The sequence below is a fragment of the Anastrepha obliqua genome, chromosome 1, assembly GCF_027943255.1.
Source record: "Anastrepha obliqua isolate idAnaObli1 chromosome 1, idAnaObli1_1.0, whole genome shotgun sequence".
In the NCBI taxonomy this organism is placed as follows: Eukaryota; Metazoa; Arthropoda; class Insecta; order Diptera; family Tephritidae; genus Anastrepha; species Anastrepha obliqua.
In genome coordinates, this window is record NC_072892.1 from 182,522,049 (window position 1) to 182,544,727 (window position 22,679).

Below are 22,679 nucleotides of genomic sequence, written 5' to 3' on the forward strand. Positions count from 1 at the left end.
AGAGTGCCAGAAAAGTTTTGAGAGCTGGATCAAATGCTGGCCTAAGTGCATTGTCGTTGATAGGGATTTCTTTGAAGGCTATAATATCACTTTTGAGGAACAGGCTTGTATTTGGAATTTTTTGAATATATTTCAGGAACTTTTTCATCAAGGTTGTGTATGTGTGTAAATGTTTATACACACATACCTGCAAAAATAGGCCACAAATTGGTGTTATTGAATTTGATTTACCAGGGAAAGTGAAACTCCTATGTACCTACACGTGTCCACATGTAAATATGGGAACACAATGAGCGATTGCTTATAAATCAAAGAATCAACATAACAACGTGTCAATAAATAGTTATATTTGTAAACAATTGCTTCAAGAGGATTGAGCACCTCACGAAGTAGAATATTTGAAAACTCTTATGGCCCGAATGTTACGAGTAGGCCATCCTTATTTACCCAAAACATTCTGAGAAAACATTCGCTTGTTTGTTTATAGAGCAATACTCATACTCAGTGTAGCAAACGAAAATATGTCCAATGGTAGAAGTGCAAACATGTGAAGCACATTGCAAACCACAATAAATTTGCCTTTATAAAAGGATAGAGAAAATTTACAACCTGACAGTGTACTTGCTTACTTGTTCTCGTTACTTGGCGCATTCGTGTTTTTAAGAGGAAACAACATTCAAATTGTAAATCATGATTTATAACTTATTACTGCTGATTTCTATGTGTTACATTGTGGCAAAAGCTCAGGAGCAGTGGCATTTTCGTATGATTTCTAATACAACAAACAACGATTTCAATTTGATACAAATCGGCGAAGAGCTTCACAGATATACCTCGCAGATACCTTATCTCAATGTGTTGTTACGTGCAAAGTATTTACAAAGCGAAGCCGCCAATCCTTACGTGCAATGGTTTCTTCGGAGTAGTCTACTGCCGGTGATGATCACAGCCTATGACACATACCAAATAAATAAAACGGAGTCGTTGGAAACGCGAGATAAGGAACGTGAGAGTTTCGTTATTGCCACCGATTTTCAACAATTACATGATCTCGCACATCGTCTTGTGCATCGGGCGGGTGTGTTTTTTTTCATCGTTTCCGATACTCGATTGCCGAAAAATCGCTCCCAGTTGCGTAACGTTTTCCATTCCTTGTGGATTAAGTATAGGACTTTCAACATTTTCTTACTTACATTTGAAGGCATTTTTTACTACAACCCATTCGAGTATGATGCTACCCGTCAAGAATATGGCAAAATTAGTCGAAATAATAGTACCGAACCGCTGGAAAGCGTATTGTTTCGCGATATGCAAGGCTATCCTTTGCGGACACAAATTTTTAAATCAGTATATGCGCGCCCATTTATAAATAATAGTAATCCATCAATAAAGGACGTTTACGGGGTGGATGGTAGAGTGGCAGAGCTCCTACAGCAGCGAATGAATTTCACAATGGTCTTACAAGATCCAGATCCTAACTATTTCGGGTAGGTTATTATACATCAAGTAAACTTTTTTTAACCAAATTAAGCACATATACATTTGTTATAAGATCTGATATTTCAAACACATTCGCAGTAGCTATAGGATGACCAGATGAGAAAGATAGGAAAATAATTTTAAATAAAACAAGTAAGAAAATTCGGTCTGAACTCAATTTATAAATATATAAAAATAAATATATTATGAATTTATAAATATATAAAAATATAATAAATAATTTGCGCGTACACTTCTGTTAAGTGTTTTGCCGAGCTCTTCCTCCTATTTGTGGCACGCATCTTGATGTTGTTTCACAGTTTTAAGACGACTCCGAACATCAAAGGGTTTTTTATGAGGAGCTTTTTCATGGTAGAAATATACTTGGAGGTTTGCCGTTGCCTCCCGAGGAAACAGCTATAAAGCTCTGTTGGCAGGCCCGACGAGAGGGGGGAGGATCGGGTACTTTTTCCCCCGGGCCCGGAGTTTTCAGAGGGGCCCGGACTCGAGATTATACGTATTTATATGAATTAGACATCATTGGAAAGGGCCCGCATTTGCACTTTTCCCCCGGGGCCCGGGTATGCTCTCTACGGCCCTGTCTTTGGAATCATCTTTTCCAGAGATTCGTGAAGCATTTGGACCTATTAATTGGATCTTTCAACAGGGTAATGCCCCTGTACAAATTTCAAGTGTGGCCAAAACTTGCATCGCAGTGATCCAATAAATCAAGCACAGCGTAACAGCTGCACACGTAAAATTCAGAAAAATGCATGCAAATTTTATTTAAATCCATATAATTTAATGTTTGAAGATTATTTCATGCAAATGTTGACCGCGACTGCGCTTCAAATGGTCCATCCGCTTAGTGCAATTTTGGCATACTCTTTCCAATTTTTCGGCCGGTATCTCACATATAAATGCTTTAGTATTGTCTTCCAATGCGTTAATTGAAGCAGACTTTTCTGAATAGACATGAGCTTTAACATAGCCCCACAAAAAATAATCTAAAGGCATTATATCGCACGATCTGGGTAGCCAATTGACAGGTCCCGAACGTGAAATAAAATGTTCACCGAACTCGCCTCTAAACAAGTCCATTGTTACGCGTGCTGTGTGGCATGTGGCACCGTCTTGCTGAAACCACATGTCATGCAAATCAAGCTCTTGCATTTTGGGCAAAAAAAAAGTTGGATATCATTTGACGGTAGCGCTCACCATTCACAGTTACGTTACGATTCGCAGCATCTTTGAAGAAGTACGGTCCAATGATACCTCCAGCCCATAAACCGCACCAAACTGTGACCTTTTCTGGATACATTGATCCAAAAATGAGCTTCGTCGCTGAACACAATTTTTCGATAAAGAAGTGGATCTTCGGGCAACTTTCCAAGATCCCATTCACCAAAAATTCTGCGTTGCGGTAGGTCGTTCGGCTTCAATTCTTGCACCAACTGTATTTTGAAAGGCTTCACACCTAAATCCTTTCGCAAAATTTTCCACGTTGTTGAGTAACAGAGGCCCAATTGCTGCGAACGGCGACGAATCGATAATTGATGGTCATCATTAACACTGGCCGATACAGCTGCGGTATTTTCTTCAGCTCGCACTCTACGTAAGCGTGTTGGTGGTTTGATGTCCAATAATGTAAATTTGGTTCTAAATTTAATCACAATAGCTCAAATAGCCGCTTCAGTGGGTCGATTAACTGGCCATAACATGGAAGAAGCGCGCGATAAACTTTCTTAACAGAACACGCATTTTTATAATGCAATTCAATGATTTGCAAGCGTTGTTCGTTTGTAAGACGATTCATGGCTAAATTATAGACCAAATTGAAGATGTTTGACAGTGAAACAAAACACGAAACGTGCGTCAGCTGTTTAAACCAACTGTTTAAAAAGATAATAGCTAAAAAATCACCCGTTATAATATTTTAATGCATCTTTATTTTTGAGTGAAATACAATCTTTACTTGAATTATCAAAAAATCTTAGATTACTAGATCACCATTTTCTTTTCTAAAAATTATTGCCTCTAACCAAGTAAACCAGACTGTAGCTTCTTCTCAAATTTGTGATGTGCGTATCGATGTCCTGCAGGTGGTTTCTTATAAGAAGCTTTTTCATGGCAGAAATTCATTCAGAGGTTTGCCATTGTAGTAAAGGAACGATCGTCAATTATGTAATAACGGCTGAAAGACCTTTTATTACTTCTTTATTTTTATTCAAAATACGTCTCTTGACGATTACGTATATGTGAAAAATTACTTAATTTAAATGTTCATCACGAGCACGTCTACAGATGGTCTGCCAGTCCTTTTGCTATTCTCGACAGAACGGGTTTCTTAAAAAATTTTTACGAACCTTATTCGGGCGATTATTTCTACCAAAGACATTACGAATTTTGTTCTCTATATGTTCTCCTTAAAGATCGACTATTTTGACAATATATTTGAATCATTTGAACGTTATTCTATCGTGTACAATTGTGCATCTGTATACATGAAGGCGTCACTTTTGAAAGACCCTTTATATGCTTGTACATACATATATGCCCACGGAATACTTAATTTCTTTTTCTATTTTACAGTGAACGAGCAAAAGATGGTACATATAATGGTGCAATCGGTTCAATTATCGAAGATAAGGTCGACTTATGCTTCACGGGTTTCTTTATCAAGGATTATCTAGTGTCGGATTACATGGACTTTACAGTAGCGGTTTATGATGATAAGTTGTGTGTTTATGTGCCAAAAGCTCAACGCATTCCTCAATCAATACTGCCCCTGTTTTCGGTTGGTATCGACGTTTGGTTGGGTTTCCTTCTCACTGCTTTCATGTGTTGCCTTATTTGGTGGCTCATTCGTCGCCTAAATCTGTGTCTGAATATTAGAAAATGTACTGACACACCACTGGATCGAAGCCAATGGTGTCAATTCATCCGAATTTATATCGACACATGGGTACTTTGGGTGCGCGTCAATATTGTAAGATATCCACCATTCAACTCGGAACGCATCTTTATAGCATCAATGTGCTTAGTGAGTGTCATATTTGGCGCTATATTCGAGTCCAGTTTGGCTACAGTATTCATACACCCACTATATTATAACGATATCAACACCTTGCAGGAATTAGACGAAAGTAATCTACAAATCATATACAAGTACTCCTCAATGGCTGACGATCTGTTTTTTAGTGAAACATCCCCACTATTTGCAAGTCTTAATAAAAAATTAGTGCATCTACAGGACTGGGACGCTGACGTTATTTTGGATATTGCAAACAATGGCGGAAAAGCAAGTGTCACGCGGCAAAATTCAATAATGCTCGAATCATTACGATTCATTTTGGCCAAACAAGTTTATGTCGTGCCTGAATGTCCGAAATTTTACACCATTTCCTATGTCATTCCAAAGGATGCGCCCTGGGAGAAAGCCATCAATAATTTGCTGCTGGCGTTTTGTTCTTCTGGACTAATCACAAAATGGATTAACGATATGAAAACTGAAGTTGACATCGATATAATGATAAAAGGCATGGATATCGAAGGCACAAATACTTTCAAAGTGCTCACAGTTATCGATTTGCAATTAGCATTCTATGTGGTGTTGATGGGCAACACACTGGCTGTTCTATCACTTATCGCTGAGTTTTGTCTCAACAGTTTGAGAAAACGCCGACATCCACGGATAAGCAAAATGCGGAGATGTTATGAGTCATCTAGGTGTACAGAGCACGCCTAGACTCTAAGGAAATTAGATTTATTAATAAGCAACGAGAGCGATAGGGCGGAATGGGATCAACGAATTCATTCGAGCGCAAAGTGAAGCGCACAAAAGCTCTCTGAACTGACTCTAATCTATTGATATAGACAGCCCGAAACGGTCACCAAACGAATACCACGTATTCTAACCTGGACCGAATCACAATACTTTAAGAGAATATAAGCATCAGAACGACGAATTAAGGCTAACATTGCGATCGATTTAGAAAGAATATAGATTATGTGGGTGAAATTGAGCTTAGAGTTAAAATAAACACCCAGGTCTTTTAATTCACTAATTGTCTTTAGCGGCGAGTTTGAGATGTAGTAAGATGTTGGAACAATATTGAAAACTTTCGCATAAGAGGTATAGTCACATTTACTAATATTGAGAAACAAACGATTATGCACACACCAACGCTGGAGAGTGGCAGAATCTTCTGGATATTTAATTTCATAATAGATCTTCAGATCATCCGCTTGTAGAAGAAAATTACACATAGAGAAACAGAAAGAAATATCGTTAATAAGGAGAATAGATAGTAACGGACCTAGGACACTACCTTGGTGGGCACCAGATGAAGCAACAAAAGAATAAGACGATACTTTATCGTTTCCACGACAATCGGTTCTACGTTACCGAAACGACCCGGATTTATATCCGGTCAAGGACTGTCACTCCAGCAGCATTCCCCGTATGTAAGTATGGGAAATGTTTATGTTGTTACAACAACAACAACAACAACAACTATACATTATCGAGTCGAACGACACAGAGTCTATATTAAGATAGGAAATTAACCACTTAAGAAATTGAGAGCGAAAGCCGAAACCGTCAAGTTTAGCTATACAAGAATATTAATTTTAATTCATTTTAAAATTAGACTTATTTGTATATGGCAGTGTAGTCTAAATTGATGTGTATTCGTTTCAATAGGAGTGTCAAGGCCTGTCGAAGACCTCACAGAAATTTGCCAGAGTATCAAACAATCTTTAGTTATAGGAACGACGTCAATATCTATGGAAACCATGGGTGCTGCAGTAGCTGAATGTCCTAATCGTTTGAAGACTTGTGTAGTCGTAAAAACAAATGATGACCATTTCGAATGAATTTTTCTTTAGATGATTAAATGAAACTAACTTAATTAAAAAGAAGTAGATAGTATAATTTCATATCTATAACGGGCTTAACTTGTAACCGAACTTATGGCAGGACTAAGTAGTTTACGTGTATATTCCTATGTTTAAGTTTTAAATCATGTTCGATAGTTATTTTACGTTTCGTTGTAATTAGTCGGTAAGAAACTTCTGTTCCTAGACTAAACAAAAATAAATAAATAAATAATTATTTTATATATTTCAAATAAATAATTATAAATTAATAAAAATATATATGCAGACCTACTAATCAATTTCATGTTTCATGTCCGCATTAGCTTTTATAACCAGGACCCTTTGCAGGCACACCACACACAAGCATACTCGGCATATCCTTTTTCCCCAAACTAATATCATGTTTTCATTGTACCAAAAATTTAGGCGCAAAAAAATTCCTTCGTATCTTTTTGGATTTGCCCAACAACTGTCACTATACCAAAATAATGTAATTAAACGTGTAGGTAAAGCTAAATTGATACAATCGCTATCGTATTATGGGCAGTAAGAAAGCCGCCCACCTGCGTCCGCAATTCATTTATCAATACACGCAAGTATCGAGTATGTGAATAGCTGACTTACAAAACCCTAAGTATATGCGTTTATGGGTGGTAAAAATACAACCGACATTTATTGTCTGATAAGAACTATGCAGCTAAGTTTGGAATATTAGTCCTCTGACAAGAGTTGACACTTGACACACATTGTATAAAGGCAAACAAAGATCCTGTCAATTAATTGTCAACATAAAAATTTGTTTGCAAAACTTCTCTAGTGCAAACACTGTTATTATAGGGGGTGTCTTGGATTATGGAACACGCACTTATCATCAACCTGATATGCATGTACATATAATAAGAGTATGTTCAGCATTATTAATACTTTGCAATAAATACGACATTAGCACACAAGAGAGCTCATTTCAATTTCAACAAGGACGCGCAATGTCAGAATTTTTAAAGCGGTGTTTAATGATAAGTTTTTGTGCTTTTAATATGGCAGAATACCAAGAAACTCAACCGCTTTTGGAGTTAGTTACAATTCAAGCGAGCTCTTACAAGAACAATACTCAACTTGGTTTTAACACTTTTAGCGAGCTTCTGCGTGGCGTGGATTTTCTCAATTTACATTTATTTGAATCACAATATTTTGAAAATAGCATCGTACAGCAACTTTTACAACAGTCGTTTTGCCCACTACAGCTGAGTGTGGGCCAAATAGAGCTTCACTTTCACGACAATCAACGGCATTGGGCTTTTGTTGTGAGCAGTAAAAATTTGCCAAAGCATTTAAGTAAATACGGCTCACGTAAGGGAATCTTGATTAATATTTTGTTAGATCAACCAAATAAATAACAATTACTGGATTTGGCTCGACAGATGTGGACCGGAAAGGGCGCCATACAAATTTACTATATCATTCCAAATAACAGTGGCAATACCAGTAGTGGCTGCTTATTTCTGAATCCTTTTCCGAAAAATGGCGCGCACTATGGTGAAATGATTCGATTAAGTGATTCAAGTTACGGGAGCATTTTTCATAATCTCCATAGCTATCCGCTACGAACATACATTTTTAGCTCTGTGTATTCGAATATTCAACATTTTACGAACGAGACGACAAGTAAAATAATTGGAACTACCGGTGCCGATAGCAAAGTAGCTGAATTGTTAGCACAAAAAATGAATTTCACAATGGATCTACAATGGCCCGATAATGATTTTTTTGGGTATGTTATCAATGTCCGTCAATCCCTTAATGTTGATCAAACAGAAAATCTAGAAGTGAACCTTTTGCTAAGTTACACCCGGTATCACATTTGAGATACATATCAAAAAAATATAATATCAGTGGATTTTTCACAACACGTGTTTAAGCGACTTGGCACTTTCTACCTGTCTGTCTAAGCATTTAAAGTTATAGTTAAAGAATTTATTTCAATAGCCTAGAAAACTTAGAATTTATTGATTTAAACTATCAAAGTCAAAAAAGTGGTTGTGCCGAAAGTCCACCAGAGGTGCAATGTAATTGGAGTGCGAGTTGTTATATTAAGAAAATTTTAACCAACAGCGGTTTTATAAAGCGACCCTCTTAACCGTATTGTTTGTACTCGGTCAAGTACTGTCACTTCAGTAGCATTTCACAAAAATTTATGGGACAATTTTATACTTTTCATGATATGTGAACTTATCCCTAAATAAAAATAGGATGCATACTCATTAGGTGGAGTAAAAAGTTCTCAATGTTTCTTCACTTTATGTCGACGATGAAATTAACATAATTATAATTATTCTTATGCAAATGGTTTCAAACTAGTATCTGATAAATCTTCAATTCCTTTGCACTGGAATAAGTGCGTTTGAACTTAGCTTGGAATTTGAGTTGCTTGCAGGAAATAGTCGTAAGAGATAAGTGCTTTCGTTAAGATTTTATTTCTTGTTGTGGAAATTGCGTGATATTTTTATACACATTTCACAATTCGAAAGATTCGTTAAGGTAAGTTGAGTAGTTTCCATTGGCAAATAAATAATTTTCACGCGGGGAAAATAATTTTTATGAATCTATGCAGCTATCTACCGAGGAGCGTGCCAGTATTCTAGCTTATAGTGATTCGGGAGTCTCAGTTTCCAAAATAGCGCTAAAAGTAAATCGAAATAAAAATACCATCAACAATTTGTTGCTGGTTATGGAAAAATTAAAAGAACTAATCCAAGGCCTAAGATTGACGACAGGTGTAACAGAGAGATAATAAAAACACCAGCCCTAACTAAATTAGATGTGAACTTTCTCCCAATGTTACGAAGAGAAGATAGCAAATTTTGAGTGAAGATTCGAATTTAAAATATCAAAATAGGTTAGCCGAATTGAAGCTAGACTTGAATTCGCCTATAATCATAAGTTCTGATATGATTAATGGCAATCCATAATTTTGAGCGGTGTAAAAAAATTAGTCCGGGTGTCGGAAGTGTTGGAGAGATATTTGCGAGCTGCGAAGGTGGCTCTCTTATGACTTGGGACCATAATTCTATCGTATTACGTAATTTCATGTCTTGACAATTAAGTTTAAAAAAGTTTCATGCGGTTTTTAGCATTCCGAGACAAAAAAACAATGAAACTGGCCCAGAACGTTAACTTTTTTGACTAGTGTATGTATATTTCCAAATACTTCACAAGTTGTAATGACACTCGATCTCTAGCAGCCGCAATATAGAAATATAGGAAATGTGAATTTGTTGTTATTTTACGAAAAATTAAGGACACCATATGCAGTTAATAAAAATCGATTATTATTTTACTTGCAGCGCTCGAACCAAGAATGGGAGCTACAGTGGAGCTATTGGACGAATGGTACGCTTTGAAACCGACATTATATTAACTGGGTTTTTCATCAAAGATTATTTGACTCGTAAACTGGCATTTTCTGCTCCGGTATACATGGACGAATTGTGTTGTTATGTGAAGAAAGCAAGTCGTATACCCCAATCAATATTACCTTTGTTTGCTGTAAATTTCGACATTTGGGTTTCTTTTATAATCGTGGGACTACTCAGTCCTTTTATTTGGATACTGCTGAGGCATGTAAATTTGGGCGCTATCGAAAGTAATTCATTAATTTCACAATTGCCAACGTTGCAGCCCCAGGAACGTCGCCAGCTAACTCAGAAGCATATACTACAATACATGCGCATTTATTTGGATACTTGGGTGATGTGGGTACGTGTCAATATCGTATGTTACCCACCATTTATCTCAGAACGCATCTTCATAGTCTCGCTCTGTTTGGTGAGTGTGATTTTTGGAGCACTTTTTGAATCTAGTTTGGCAACAGTATACATACGCCCACTTTACTACAAGGACATTAATACGATGAAGGAATTAGACGAAGCGAATATACGGATATACATAAAGCATGCCGCTATGAGAGATGACCTTTTTTACGGCCATAGCTCATATATATACCAAAATTTGGAAAAGAAACTACTTTTGGTTGCCGAACTGGAGGAGCGTCTTATTGACATAATGGCTAGAGGGGGTAAACTTGCGGGAGTTACTCGAGCTTCTTCGCTGGAGCTCGATGATATATACTACTTCATAAAGAACAAAATTCACAAAATACCAGAATGTCCCAAGAACTATCACATAGCTTTCATATTTCCGAATAACTCGCCTTTGGAAAAGAGCATAAATGTATTATTGCTGAAAATCGTGCAGGCAGGACTGATTGATCATTGGATTGGAGATATGAAATACAAAGCAAAGATAAGAACGCGAAATTTTCCAGGGTTCCTGGAGGAGATCGGAGACAAATGGAAAGTTCTAACCCTAAATGATTTGCAGTTGGCCTTCTACACAATCCTATTTGGCAGTATATTATCAACAGTAGCGCTGTTATTGGAGCTTATTCTGCAATGTAAGCCAAATAGGTTTTTATGGAATACGCAGAAATCTTAGGATGAATAAAAAACAATGTGAATTCACACAGTGAATATGTTTAATAGTTAGCTTAAATGCCTTTGATTCCTAATTTTTCCAAGTTTGTTTGTCGTGCTTGTTATATTTTCCTATCGTATTAGGGCAGTTATAAAAGTGTTGCTTTTGTTTCACAAGTAAAATTTTACCACTGGAATAGAACTATGACAGATAATTGAAGGGAAAACAGCGTATGAGTCTACGCTAATATGACATTCCGAAACATTTATGGGGAATTTTTATGATGTTAAAACAACAACTACACTGTCATGACGGGGTAGACTCGAAGGAGTTTTACGTCGTGTTTATTTTAATTGGTACTCACCTTTCAATGTCGTGGTTATGCCAGTGCTTGTACTAGGAGCGTTGCTTGGAATAGCTGCAACAGACGTTGAAAGTTCTCTGCCATCATCTGATGATGTATCTATAAAAATTATTTTCAAATTAAAATCATGTCTATGCTGAGAGTTTGTGCTACCCAACATACCATAGACACAGTGCCTTTTGTATTTTCTACGCTGATAACGGTGATTGTTTCCTGTACTCGCTGGTATCATTGTTACTTCTGAGTTCATATTACTCAGTGCCTGGATAGACGCCGCTGCTCTCGAGGTAGACGCAATAGCCACATTTGACGCACCTGGATCAGTAGTTATATTATTTCTGCGTGAAAAGCTGAGACTCTGGCGATGAGACGTCTGGTGACGTTTGATTTGAGACCGTGTACGGATCGTTTTACTATAGCTTGTATCGCGTTTTCTAGAACTATGGTTACGTACTTTGACAACTTTGTAAGGTCGTCTATTACCCAAGGAAGCTCCCTTTATTGCTAAGCGTCGCAGGCGATTGCGTTTCGTGGCAATTAAGTAGGCGATGCGGTTGGCAAAACGCTGAGGCTTGGACTTTTTTCTTAATATTGATTGACAACGTTTAATTTCTGTAAAAATTATAAAAATGTACAAAAATTAATTAACCGTAAAATAGGAAATAAAGTACTATACTATAAAAACTCACTATATGGACGAGTATTTACTTGAATTACCTTGCATACATTCCCTAATGAAACGTCGCTTTGCGCGATTTGTGGAACGTTCCCGTACTACAACATTTCCGTTAGGAATACTACTTTCAACAATATTTTCTTCGGCAATTCCTGTGACATCTTCATTCACACCGACATTAACGGCAACACTAACACCATCTCCACCATCGTCATCGTCATCATCGTCATCACTTTCATCATCTGGACTACTATCTGAATTATCATTCGAACTCGAGCATGAATGAGTGCCGACGGAACTATGCGATGCGTCTGTTGAACTGTCCGCATTCCAGCCTTCGATTTCCTGTTGGATTAGTGTATCAAAGAACGCCATCATACGTGGATCTTCGTTGGTATTGCGACTACTGTAGTCATGTGACATATGCGACCAACTATGTGGAGATGTGGACATTGAAGTGTAATTGTGAGGTGAATACAATTCTCTCGGATTTTCAGGGCATGTTGCTTCTTGAAGTAAGGAACCCGACCACTCCTTCTGCGCAAAAGGGCTCCACAACTAAACAAATAAAAAGAAAAATCGAGGATAAATATACAAAACGCAATTAAGAACTGAACTATAAAAAACTAATTAAACTATAAATAGCTATACATTCTATTGCATTAAATCTGTTAAATATTATTATATTAAATTTTTCTCTTTAACAAAAGCATAACTTACCTTCACAATCTTTTCAACGCCCGAAGAGGCCAGCAGACATTTTTGACGGTTGTAACGTACTTGATTTACAATGGAACGATGCCCATACAGGACCATTTGCGTACCCTCCACCCACTGATCAGTTCTCTCCACTGAAGAAAAATATTTTCAATTTGAGATATTTTTTACACAATTAGCCGGACACCAAAATGTTCACTCACAATTCACATCAGATACACGCCACACATAGAGATTGAAGTCATCTGAACCAGATAACACAAATTCATCGTATTCCCCCGCAAATGTGCAGCTTTTCATGGTACATGAGTTATAATAATTTCCATGAAAAAATGTACACACTGGTTCAGGTGATTGTGTATTATAAAGGATGGGTGGCAAACGCCGTCGGAGTGCCAATATAAGACTTCCATTCGTATTAAACCGTGCACTCATGCAACTGGGTGGCTCATCAACATAACCTCCATATTGTATAACAGGACTATGAGAGAAAAAAAATTAAAGGATATTTAAATGTGCACATTCAAATGTATACAAATACATACTGATGCGGTTTGCGTATATCCCAGAAGGCAGCACCTTTTTTGGAATTAGCTGTAACTAAAAAATATCCACCGGCAGGATGAAATTCCACTGCATGAAATGAGGTCTGTTGTTGAGCCACCACTAAAGGATCGTCCGCGCCAACACGTTGGTCAAATACCAAAATTTGGCCATCCTCGCAAGCTGTTGCAAAAATACTATCACTTCTCGGATCGATAGATAAGCCATATACAGGATTATTGTGTTTGTAGACGTTCATAAGTTTTCCACTGAAAAAATAATGACAAAATATTAAAATCTATCGCTCATTTGCTGCGAGGGTGTCATAATCCAAAAACAGTTCTTTTAGATAAGTATGTAGATATTACCATAAGCTCTTTTTTGAGCTTTGACATTATCAATTAACAGTATCTAATATAATTAGATGAAAATATGTTTTTACTTTAACTAAGGAAGGCATAGTAAATTAAAAGTTTGTAGCCCTTTTTCTCGAAATTTGATTTTTTGGATTATGAAATTCTAGCAGCAAATGAGGGATATGTATTTTGACGATAATTAAACTGCCGCTCTTAATATTACGTTTCGAAGTTATGTGCTATAACCAGATCATCATTGCCACCGGACAGGATAAGACGATTGCAACGTTCAAAGCCTAAGCAAAAAATATTGCTTGTGTGCTCCGTTTGCAGCACCCGTGGCCGGCCATGATGGGCGATTGCTTTCTCAACATCCCATATAAGAACACGCTTGTCGTCCCCACCTACATAATATAAAGGATATTATAAGACAAACAATTTACATGGTACATAATGCATAATATTTTTATAGGCTCATTCAAAGCCAGTATATGCTTCAAGAATTTTTTTTATTTTGCATACTTAATTTAATCATCGACGCCATTTCGATGGCCCAGGAAACGAGCTTTCGATAAGATGGGGTCAAAGAGAGAGGCGTATTAGATGAGTTTGTTTAAGCGGGTGTATGAAGAGATCGGTAGTGTCAAGATGGGGTTTTTCACATGCCAGACATACCTACATACATTTGTTGAGTATATCAGCGGCTACTGTAGTATCGCAGGAGTTCGCAGGAACCTGCAACAATACAATTTTGACAGAGTTACGCGGATCTTACGAGCCAAGCGAAGCTTTTCGTATGTGATCCGTCATGATTGGTTTCCGATGGCCTAATGGGATTTTAAAGAATGCTGTTCAAGATATGTCTGTACTCCGTGGTTTCTACTAATACCCTGGGTGAAAAATAATTTTATAAAATAAGATATAAATACTTGATACAAGTATTGCTCCCCACCTCATTAAGATCCGTCACAAATATTATATTATTGAGATCGAATAAACCTTGCCCACTTTTTATTTGCTAGAACTTTAATGTTACTAAGAGTTTGTATCCAAAATTAACAGCCAGCCCACTTTTATTAAATGTACGCGGATATATGGTATAAAGTTTGATCCGGACCAAATTTACCCTTCCTTCCTTAATTTTTTATGTAGATATTATTTTTTGAAGTAAGTATTTATTATAAGTGTTGTCTTTTCCACATTAACCCTTCCAACCAATTTTTTTGTTTGTTCGTTTTTTGCTGAGCTTAAAATTTTTTACTTATACTCGTATTTATTCAAAATTTCGAGTCGCCACGCTGAATATTTTGTGTGCTATAGGAAGTTACGTGTCACAAAATTGAGAAAGGGTGGTACAAAAATTGCTCGCAACAGTATTTCATTGAGTAAATATTTAATGCAACGTTTGCTGTAAACTATTTCCTTTAAGCATTTATCATTTTTGTTGTAATTTTTGGGGAAAAATGTATATTTAAAAACGTCTTGGTAAATTCTGAAAAAAAGTATCCGCCAACACTGCTGAATTTTTTTTTTATTGTAATTTCCTTGCTAAAGGTCTAACCTGAGTTACTATTTGATCCCTCTTAGCGCAGACACATAACTTCTACTCAAATATGAACGAGACGGTATCAATAAAACGGTCCGCGGATGACATATGGCAAAAATAATTTTTTTGTTTTTTGGTAGGACTGTTATAAGCTTACATGGCAAATTTCAGCGTGATATGTCACATAGTTTGTTTTCTGTGCTACTGTAAACAAGTCAAGCTCGATTGTGTTCTTCGAATTTAACGATGGAAATTCAAAGAATTTGTTTGAAATTTTGGTATTCCAACAAAATTTCGGCTTCAGACGCCTTAAAAATGTTGCAGACAACCTATGGGGACTCTGCTCTATCGCGTGTACGTGTTTGCCATATGTCATCCGCGGACCGTTTTATTGATACCGTCTCGTTCATATTTGAGCAGAAGCTATAACTTTCGTCATCAAACAAAATACAAAAATAATGCTGCCGATAACCCTATAAATATACGAAATTGCTCTCAGGCAACGTTAGACTTGAATGGATTAATACTAACCAACAATCCCTTACTTCTGAATGTCTATTCAGTTAAAATTATCAATATGAAATACTAAGAAATAAAAAGGGGTACCACTTTATATTCCTCTATATTAGCTGGCGACACAAATGCTTTTATTTCAGAACGACCCCGATTTATATCCGGCCAAATATTGTCAACAGCAATCCCCAAGCATATATGGGGCATGCTTATGCTGTTACAACAGAAACGCCTACTCCAAATTGATACCATTTGAAAAAGTATATTACGCCGATCCTCAGTTCTCTTGAAAATATGTATTATTTGCAGGCCCTTCATATTTTATTAAACATTTTTCTTCAATGTTGTCATATTTCAAACAGCATATGTTGTGAGGAATACATCCACACAGAAGTTCTATAGCATCCAAAACAGAAGTTCTATAGCATTGCTACTAACTTTTCTGAACATTGTTCGGATCGATCTCTCTTGATCCAGACACTGAACTGGATAATCCAAGAAAACACGCTAATCTTGAGCTTGAATTTTATGTATTGTGTTTGAATGAGAAACTCATTCTCACCCCTCAACATTTTGTCAGAAGCCGGAGAAATAAACGCCTAAGCCAATTTATAGTAAACGTTATTTATCGAAATATACATCATTTTTACCTGACGCGAGATATTTTCCACCATGCGAAAATTCGATTGCATTCACGCAACCATAGTGAGCTCGCAAATCAGTCTTGAATAAATTCCTTGCCACTCGATAGCGCTCCGTATACAAATGCCCTGAAAAAATTCTGGGATTACGTTGAGGCCACAAGTTCAGTTCTCGCTGCAATAGTTGATAGTAGAGATTTGCACTGCTGCAATGCGTTGTTTGAGTTGATTTCATCATATTGAACAATTTTTCTTCTGCGTTATTTTGGACCGATCAATATTTTGAGAAGAAATCCCTTTATTCTCATATAAAGCTGTAAGCATAGAAATAAAAATTAAGCTGTAAGCAGTTATTCAATTTATTCGATTATAATCCCACCTAAGTATACATAGATTCCATTCAAAAATTGTAGCTACTATCGGAGCGATGCAAATGTGAATGTTTTTAATTAAACGCATATACGGATGTGAGTCCTTGCATATGTACATATGTCAAACGTCTTTAGCTTGGAATTTTAGGGTACATATGAACATGCTAAATATCAATTTAAAATAAATTATAATTGAAAAGGAACGAATTATTCCGATGAAGTTTAAATACTGTAAAAATAATATTATATAATTTATTATATTAATTACAATAACAATATTTTAACAAACATACATAACAAACATAACATACCCCCACGTTTATGACACTGTTGTTGTTGCAGCACTATTCAACTACAGTGAAAGAAAGCATACAAATACTGTGCTGAGTACCTGGCCAATGCTAGATCTCTGATCGCCGAGTGGGTATACTCAAAGAGATAGAGAGTGATGAAAACTTTAGTGGACAATGAGAAGCCTTGCCTAGATCTTTAAAGATATATGTACTTAAGTATTTATTTTAAGAGGATAATGGCTGATATAATTGTAATATTTACAGATATACAGAGTTGGATACAACATCAACGGACGCACGTAGGAAAAAATAGGTGAACTAACAGAAGGAGCGGCAAACGGACACAATTTCGATGATATAATTAATAATATGACCGTACAATCGTAAGGCTAAAATCAATATAACATTTGCTTGTAATCGCGAATGTCCAACTTGGATACGCAGAGGAAGAAGAAAAATTACTGATACGGCTACCAAGGACTTCTTGACCCTCAAAGCGAGGCTTAAGATATTGATAGGGAATATTCTAGGTCCCAAAATCCCTCTGTCCTTGTGCTAACCGAATATCTTACCTACTTAGGTTTTTTATATTATTCAAAATCATTATAAATTATCAAATTACTTAAAACATATTGAGGAAGAATTCCACTGAACTTTGTACAGAATATTTCCCAATTTCATCAAAACTTTCAAATATTTAAGACGAATTTTTACAATTTCTCTGGGTATACAGTTTTGTAGTACATTCAATGGTCAGTTGATCTATATACTCTGGTAAGGGAGCCAATAGGCGAAGATTCAGTGCCTGGATTATAAACTGCCATGCGGATCCCGAAGAAGTTTTGGAGCTAATAAAACCGGGCAACCGCGAAGTATCCAGTTGCGACTAGAAGGTAAAGAAAATTTGCGAGATCAACGAACACCTTCAGGTGGAGAGAATTCAGAAGGAGTGGCTAACGCCAGACCGTTAACAGGATCTCAGCGATTTGTAAGCAATCAGCTGATTTGCTGACGTAAAGCTGGCCATAAACAGGGCACAATTCCCAGCGATTTTTGCCTAGTCCATAAACTATCATTTCGTTGCGATCGTCATACTGTTAACATGCAATACAAAAAAACCGGATGACGCGATTGCTCTTGCAGTTGTTGTTGTAGCCTTAACTATGCCCGATCAGTGTAAATCACCGGTCGTCTACGTCTAGTTCATCTAACGGTAGGCCCAGGGAACTTGCTGTTTCGACGGCTTGGGTCCAGAGGAAGAGGGGTGTTAACTGCTCTTGTAGTTATGGTTGTTGTTGTTGTTGTAGCAGTATCTTCGCCCTGTCAGTGTAGTGTAATTACCGGTCGTCTTCGTCTAGCTCATCTAACGGTAGGCCCAGGAAACTGGCTGTTTCGACGGGTTGGGTCCAGAGGGAGAGGGGTGTTAGATGAGTGGGTTTGTTGGGGCATGTGAAAAGGTGGTTAGTGTCGTGCGGGGTGCCTTCACATGCTGGACATATGTTTAGTATGTCGGGGTCGATTCTGGATAGGTAGGAGTTTAACCTGCTACAATATCCAGAACGTAATTGTGCCAAGATTACGCGGGACTCTCGGGGAAGCTGGAGCTCTTCATCTGCGATGGGTGGTGGTTGGACTCCGATAACGGCATTCGGGGGTCGGGAGCTTAGGAAGGTCGTGAGGGTCTCCCGATGGATGTCGTTAATGGCCTGTCTGTATACTGTCTGATCCTGGAGTGGTCTGTCTGTTTTGTCCAGGATCTCGTCCACGTAGTTGAGTAAGTGTCTCCTGATGTGCCTGGGAGGTGGCTCGGGCTCGAGCAGGTGTCTGCATGGGTGAGGCCTGCGGTGACACCCTAACAGAAACTGCTTGCCGAGCATTTTGTTGTGCTCCTTAACGGGGAGCATGTTGGCCTTATCGTGTAGGTGTTGAATTGGGGACATCAGGAGACATCCTGTCGCGGTCCTAATGGCAGTATTCTGGCAGGTCTGTAGCTTCGTCCACTGCGTACCACTGGTTCCAGGCGACCAGACAGGCGCAGCATAGTTGAGAACCGGTCGGCCTATTGCTTTGAAAGTCGACAGCAACATTTCTTTGTCTTTGCCCCAAGTGCTGCCGGCGAGCGACTTGAGGACCTTGTTGCGATTCTGTACTCTCGTTGCAATAGCGGTTGTGTGCGCTGAGAAGGAGAGCAAGCTGTCAAAGGTGGCTCCCAAAATTCTGGGGTTATTAACCGTCGGTATTGGGGTATCATCGACGTGCACCTGAAGTTGCAGCTTGACCTCCTTTGTCCAGGTTGTAAAAAGGGTCGCCGTGGATTTAGTGGGAGAAAGTTTTAAGTTTCTCGCAGTGAAGAAGCGAGAAAGGCGGGCGAGGTAGTCGTTTACCTTAGAGCATAGGCCATCAATGTCATTGCCTGACGCCATTATCGTGCAGTCGTCGGCGTATGAGACCAGTGAGACTCCCTCTGGTGGCTGGGGGAGTTTCGAAATATAGAAATTAAAAAGCAAGGGTGAAAGGACACCACCCTGCGGTACTCCTTGCTTTATTTTTCTCTGTTTGGAGGTTTGGTCTCGAAATATCACCGACGAGTGACGACCACTCAGGTAGTTCGCGGTCCACCTCTTCAGCCCTGGCGGGAGTGTCGACTGTAAAATGGTATCTTGTAGCGTGGCGTGGCCGACTGTATCGAAAGCCTTTTGTAAGTCCAACGCTACTAGGACAGTCCTCTCGCAGGGTCGGTTTTGGTTTAGTCCGCGGTTTACCTGGGTGTTTATGACGGTGAGTGCCGTGGTGGTGCTGTGCACTCTACGGAAACCGTGCTGGTGTGGGGCTGGAGTCAGGTGTTGTATGAGGAGTGGGAGTAGAAGGACTTCAAGTGTCTTCACTACTGGGGAAAGGAGAGTTATCGGACGATAAGACTCCCCTTGGTTAGCGGGTTTCCCAGGCTTCAGTAGTGGGACCACTCTCCCTAATTTCCACTTATCAGGAATAATGAGAGTGGCCATGGACAGATTGAAGACCTTAGTGAGGTATTCTACTCCCAATGGACCCAGTTTTTTCAGCATCAGCATGTTTAGTCCGTCGGGGCCGATGGGTTTTGATGGTTTCATTCGTTTGATGGCCCCCTGAACCTCGTCGCTGGTGAAAGTAAGCGGTGCACTGTTGTAGGGCAGTTTGTGCAACCGGCTGGTGGCACAACGTTTCTATCTGTCGACCGGAGGATGCAATATAAATAAATTGCCGGCTAAAATAGCTCGCGTATCTCTTCGGGTCCGACGAAGTACGACCGTTGAAGGTGATATCCACCTTGTCGCTGTGCTTCGTCGGGTTCGACAGGGACCTTACGGTGGACCAGAGCTTGCTCACACAAGAGGTGAAGTTACAGGACTTCAGATGCTCTACCCATTTGGTCCGCTTATGTTATGTGACCAGTTGCCGGATCTCCGAATTGAGATTCTTTATTCGAGGATCCCCGGGATCGGCCTGGCGTAGACGGTCACGCTCGTTTGCCATAACGGCTGCTTCGGCTGGGAAGTTGGGACGTAATTCCCGGACCCGTCCAGCGGGTATGAAGCGAGCCGCGGCGGCTGTGATCGCCTTGCGGAGTGCGCGTTCGCCTGCGCGCACATCGGTGGGAGTGGGTAGGGCTGCGAAGATGTCCTCAGTAAATTCCGCGAATCTGGTCCAATCAGCTTTGTTAAAGTTGACGTATGACCGGTGATCCGCGGAAACAAAGTCGGCAGGTCTCTCGATCGAGATGATAATGGGCAAGTGGTCTGATACAAGCGATAGCATAGGTCGCCAGGTTATGCTATTTATCAGACCTGCACTAGCAATTGTTATGTCAGGCGAGCTGCTGCAATTGCCCACTACCCTGGTGGGGGCGTCGTCGTTTACAGTGCTGAACGTCGAATCGTCTATCTGCTCTGCCAATAGCTCGGCATCGCCTGACCGGACAGCTATACCTTGACGTTCTAAGGTGCTGTCCCTGCGGTCGATGCCTTCATCAATAAGACGATACTGCACTGAATGGTGTACAATGAACGCTAGGCCACCACCGTTGTCTCGCTCGCGGTCGTTTCGGTGCACATTGTAGCCATCCCTGGTAATCAGGGGGGAGCTAGCGTGCAGTTTTGTCTCCTGGACCGCAGCTATCTTAATTCCGAACCGACTCATGAAGTCGACTATCTCGTCAATCTTACTCGTGAGTCCGTTGCAGTTTAGTTGCAAAAGCTTGAAGCTTCGCGCGAGTGTCGTCGTAATTCGGGGGGTGAGGGATGCGTGATGTTGTCTGCGTTGGTCCTGCTGTGCGTTCCGCAAAATGGGTAGTGGCCTGATGTTGTCCAATGGCCGCGCCACTGGGGGCGATTGCGGGTGCAGAGCTCTGCAGCAGGGGGCAATGTAGTCGCGTGTCCACTCACGGGTGGTGTGCAGGCCGGAGCACCTCCGAAAATGGCACCAGCCACTGTAAGAATTGCATTGAACTGTTGTCAAGTTCCGAGGAACTACAGTCTGACACACGGAGCAGACTGTGCGGGGGACCAAGAGCTGCTGGTTTGTCCCCGCACTGGGGTAGGAGCAGGAGGGTTGTGGGTTTGAGAGGGAGTTGTGTTGCTCTTGGGGGCTCCTTACCGTAGAGGTGTTATTAGTGGCGGCAGTGTGAAGTGCCGGCACTGAGGGCAGTGTAGCCGTAGAGGCGGGGGCCGCCTGTGAGCGGGAGCAACACGTGGCCACATACCTTGTGGACCACTCCCTGTGTGTCTTAAGGCCTGAGCAGGTCTTAAGATGGCACTCCCCGTTGCACTGGTTACACCTAACCGAGGTGGAGTTCGGGTGGAGCCGTTTGTGGCAAATGCAGCAGTAGAATACTTCAGGTCCGGGGTTGGGTTCGACGCCAGCCCGGAAGAGAAGTATTTGGAGCAAACTGGCTGCTATGAGTTGCTCCTGTGACGAGAGATTTAGGGTAAAATACGGTACACTAGACAGGGCTAGTATACTGGGGCGGCAGCCCTTGGTCGGGAAAGAAAACCCGAGTCATTCCGGTAAAGTAGAACCGGCTGCCATGGGAATGTGTAGTTATGGTATTTACATGTGCATTAAGAAAAAAATGAAAAAAAAAAGAAAAAACGTGTTCTGAATAATTCATTTTTCATTTGCCGTAATGAATCATTTTTGAAACACTATAAATTCTTTCCGCTTACTCTTACCTCGACGATAGTCAGTAAAAAAATGAGAAAATCCACAAACTATGCCACAAACTAACAACACATCCCAGGTAAAAGAAAACTTTCAATTACTTGGGAATTGTGCCCGCACTTCGCCATGCACGAGGGTTTTTCTTCGAACTGTAACACATTGCTGGGAATTGTGCCCTGTTTATGGCCAGCTTTACAGAGAATGTGAATGATTGTCAAGTAGACAGATGTACAATTAAACACGAACAACATATCGCAAAAAACGAGCTTTCTCATAGCACGATTCTTAAACATCTCATTTGTGTCCGAACGATATTTTTCATCTTCCGATGATCCCTAATAGAGATATGTGTAAATCAACCATTCCACGCCGAGGTTTATTTAATTTATATTTTTTTCTTTTATTGCAAGAAGAGAAGTTTAAAACCATTTGAATACACATAATAAGAGAAGAGTCGCCATTTTTGGTACGCCGCCGTAGCCGAATGGCTTGGTGCATGACTACCAATCGGAATTCACAGACAGAACGTAGGTTCGAATCTCGGTGAAACACCCAAAAATTAAGAAAAACATTTTTCTAATAGCGGTCGACCTTCGGCAGGCAATGGCAAACCTCCGAGTATATTTCTGC

At 39.6% G+C, this 22,679-nt stretch overlaps 3 protein-coding genes across 7 annotated transcripts in view; 2 read left to right on the forward strand and 1 right to left on the reverse strand.

Annotated features, from left to right (window-relative positions):
• Nucleotides 1-22,679, reverse strand: part of LOC129243180 (uncharacterized protein DDB_G0287625) — a 37,439-nt gene that overhangs the window by 13,343 nt on the left and 1,417 nt on the right. The window contains exons 2-11 of one of the 5 annotated variants that reach the window (XM_054880337.1): nucleotides 16,872-17,047; nucleotides 16,569-16,724; nucleotides 16,199-16,503; nucleotides 13,713-13,893; nucleotides 13,136-13,402; nucleotides 12,794-13,071; nucleotides 12,594-12,724; nucleotides 11,906-12,431; nucleotides 11,360-11,809; nucleotides 11,198-11,296 (exon numbers count right to left, since the gene is read on the reverse strand). In XM_054880337.1, the coding sequence (XP_054736312.1) occupies nucleotides 11,198-11,296; nucleotides 11,360-11,809; nucleotides 11,906-12,431; nucleotides 12,594-12,724; nucleotides 12,794-13,071; nucleotides 13,136-13,402; nucleotides 13,713-13,893; nucleotides 16,199-16,427 (2,161 nt within the window). In that variant the 5' untranslated portion in view covers nucleotides 16,428-16,503; nucleotides 16,569-16,724; nucleotides 16,872-17,047. Of the gene's footprint in view, nucleotides 1-11,197; nucleotides 11,297-11,359; nucleotides 11,810-11,905; nucleotides 12,432-12,593; nucleotides 12,725-12,793; nucleotides 13,072-13,135; nucleotides 13,403-13,712; nucleotides 13,894-16,198; nucleotides 16,504-16,568; nucleotides 16,743-16,871; nucleotides 17,048-22,679 lie in introns of those variants that run through there. The other 4 variants (XM_054880335.1, XM_054880340.1, XM_054880338.1 and 1 more) reach the window with 4 other exon arrangements.
• Nucleotides 32-6,535, forward strand: LOC129243236 (uncharacterized). The gene is made up of 2 exons (XM_054880341.1): nucleotides 32-1,487; nucleotides 4,072-6,535. The coding sequence occupies exons 1-2, from the start codon at nucleotides 691-693 to the stop codon at nucleotides 5,225-5,227; spliced, it is 1,953 nt and encodes a 650-aa protein (XP_054736316.1). The 5' UTR covers nucleotides 32-690; the 3' UTR covers nucleotides 5,228-6,535.
• Nucleotides 7,887-10,854, forward strand: LOC129253325 (uncharacterized). The gene is made up of 2 exons (XM_054891639.1): nucleotides 7,887-8,131; nucleotides 9,705-10,854. Exons 1-2 carry the CDS (start codon nucleotides 7,902-7,904, stop codon nucleotides 10,852-10,854), a joined length of 1,380 nt encoding a protein of 459 aa, XP_054747614.1. The 5' UTR covers nucleotides 7,887-7,901.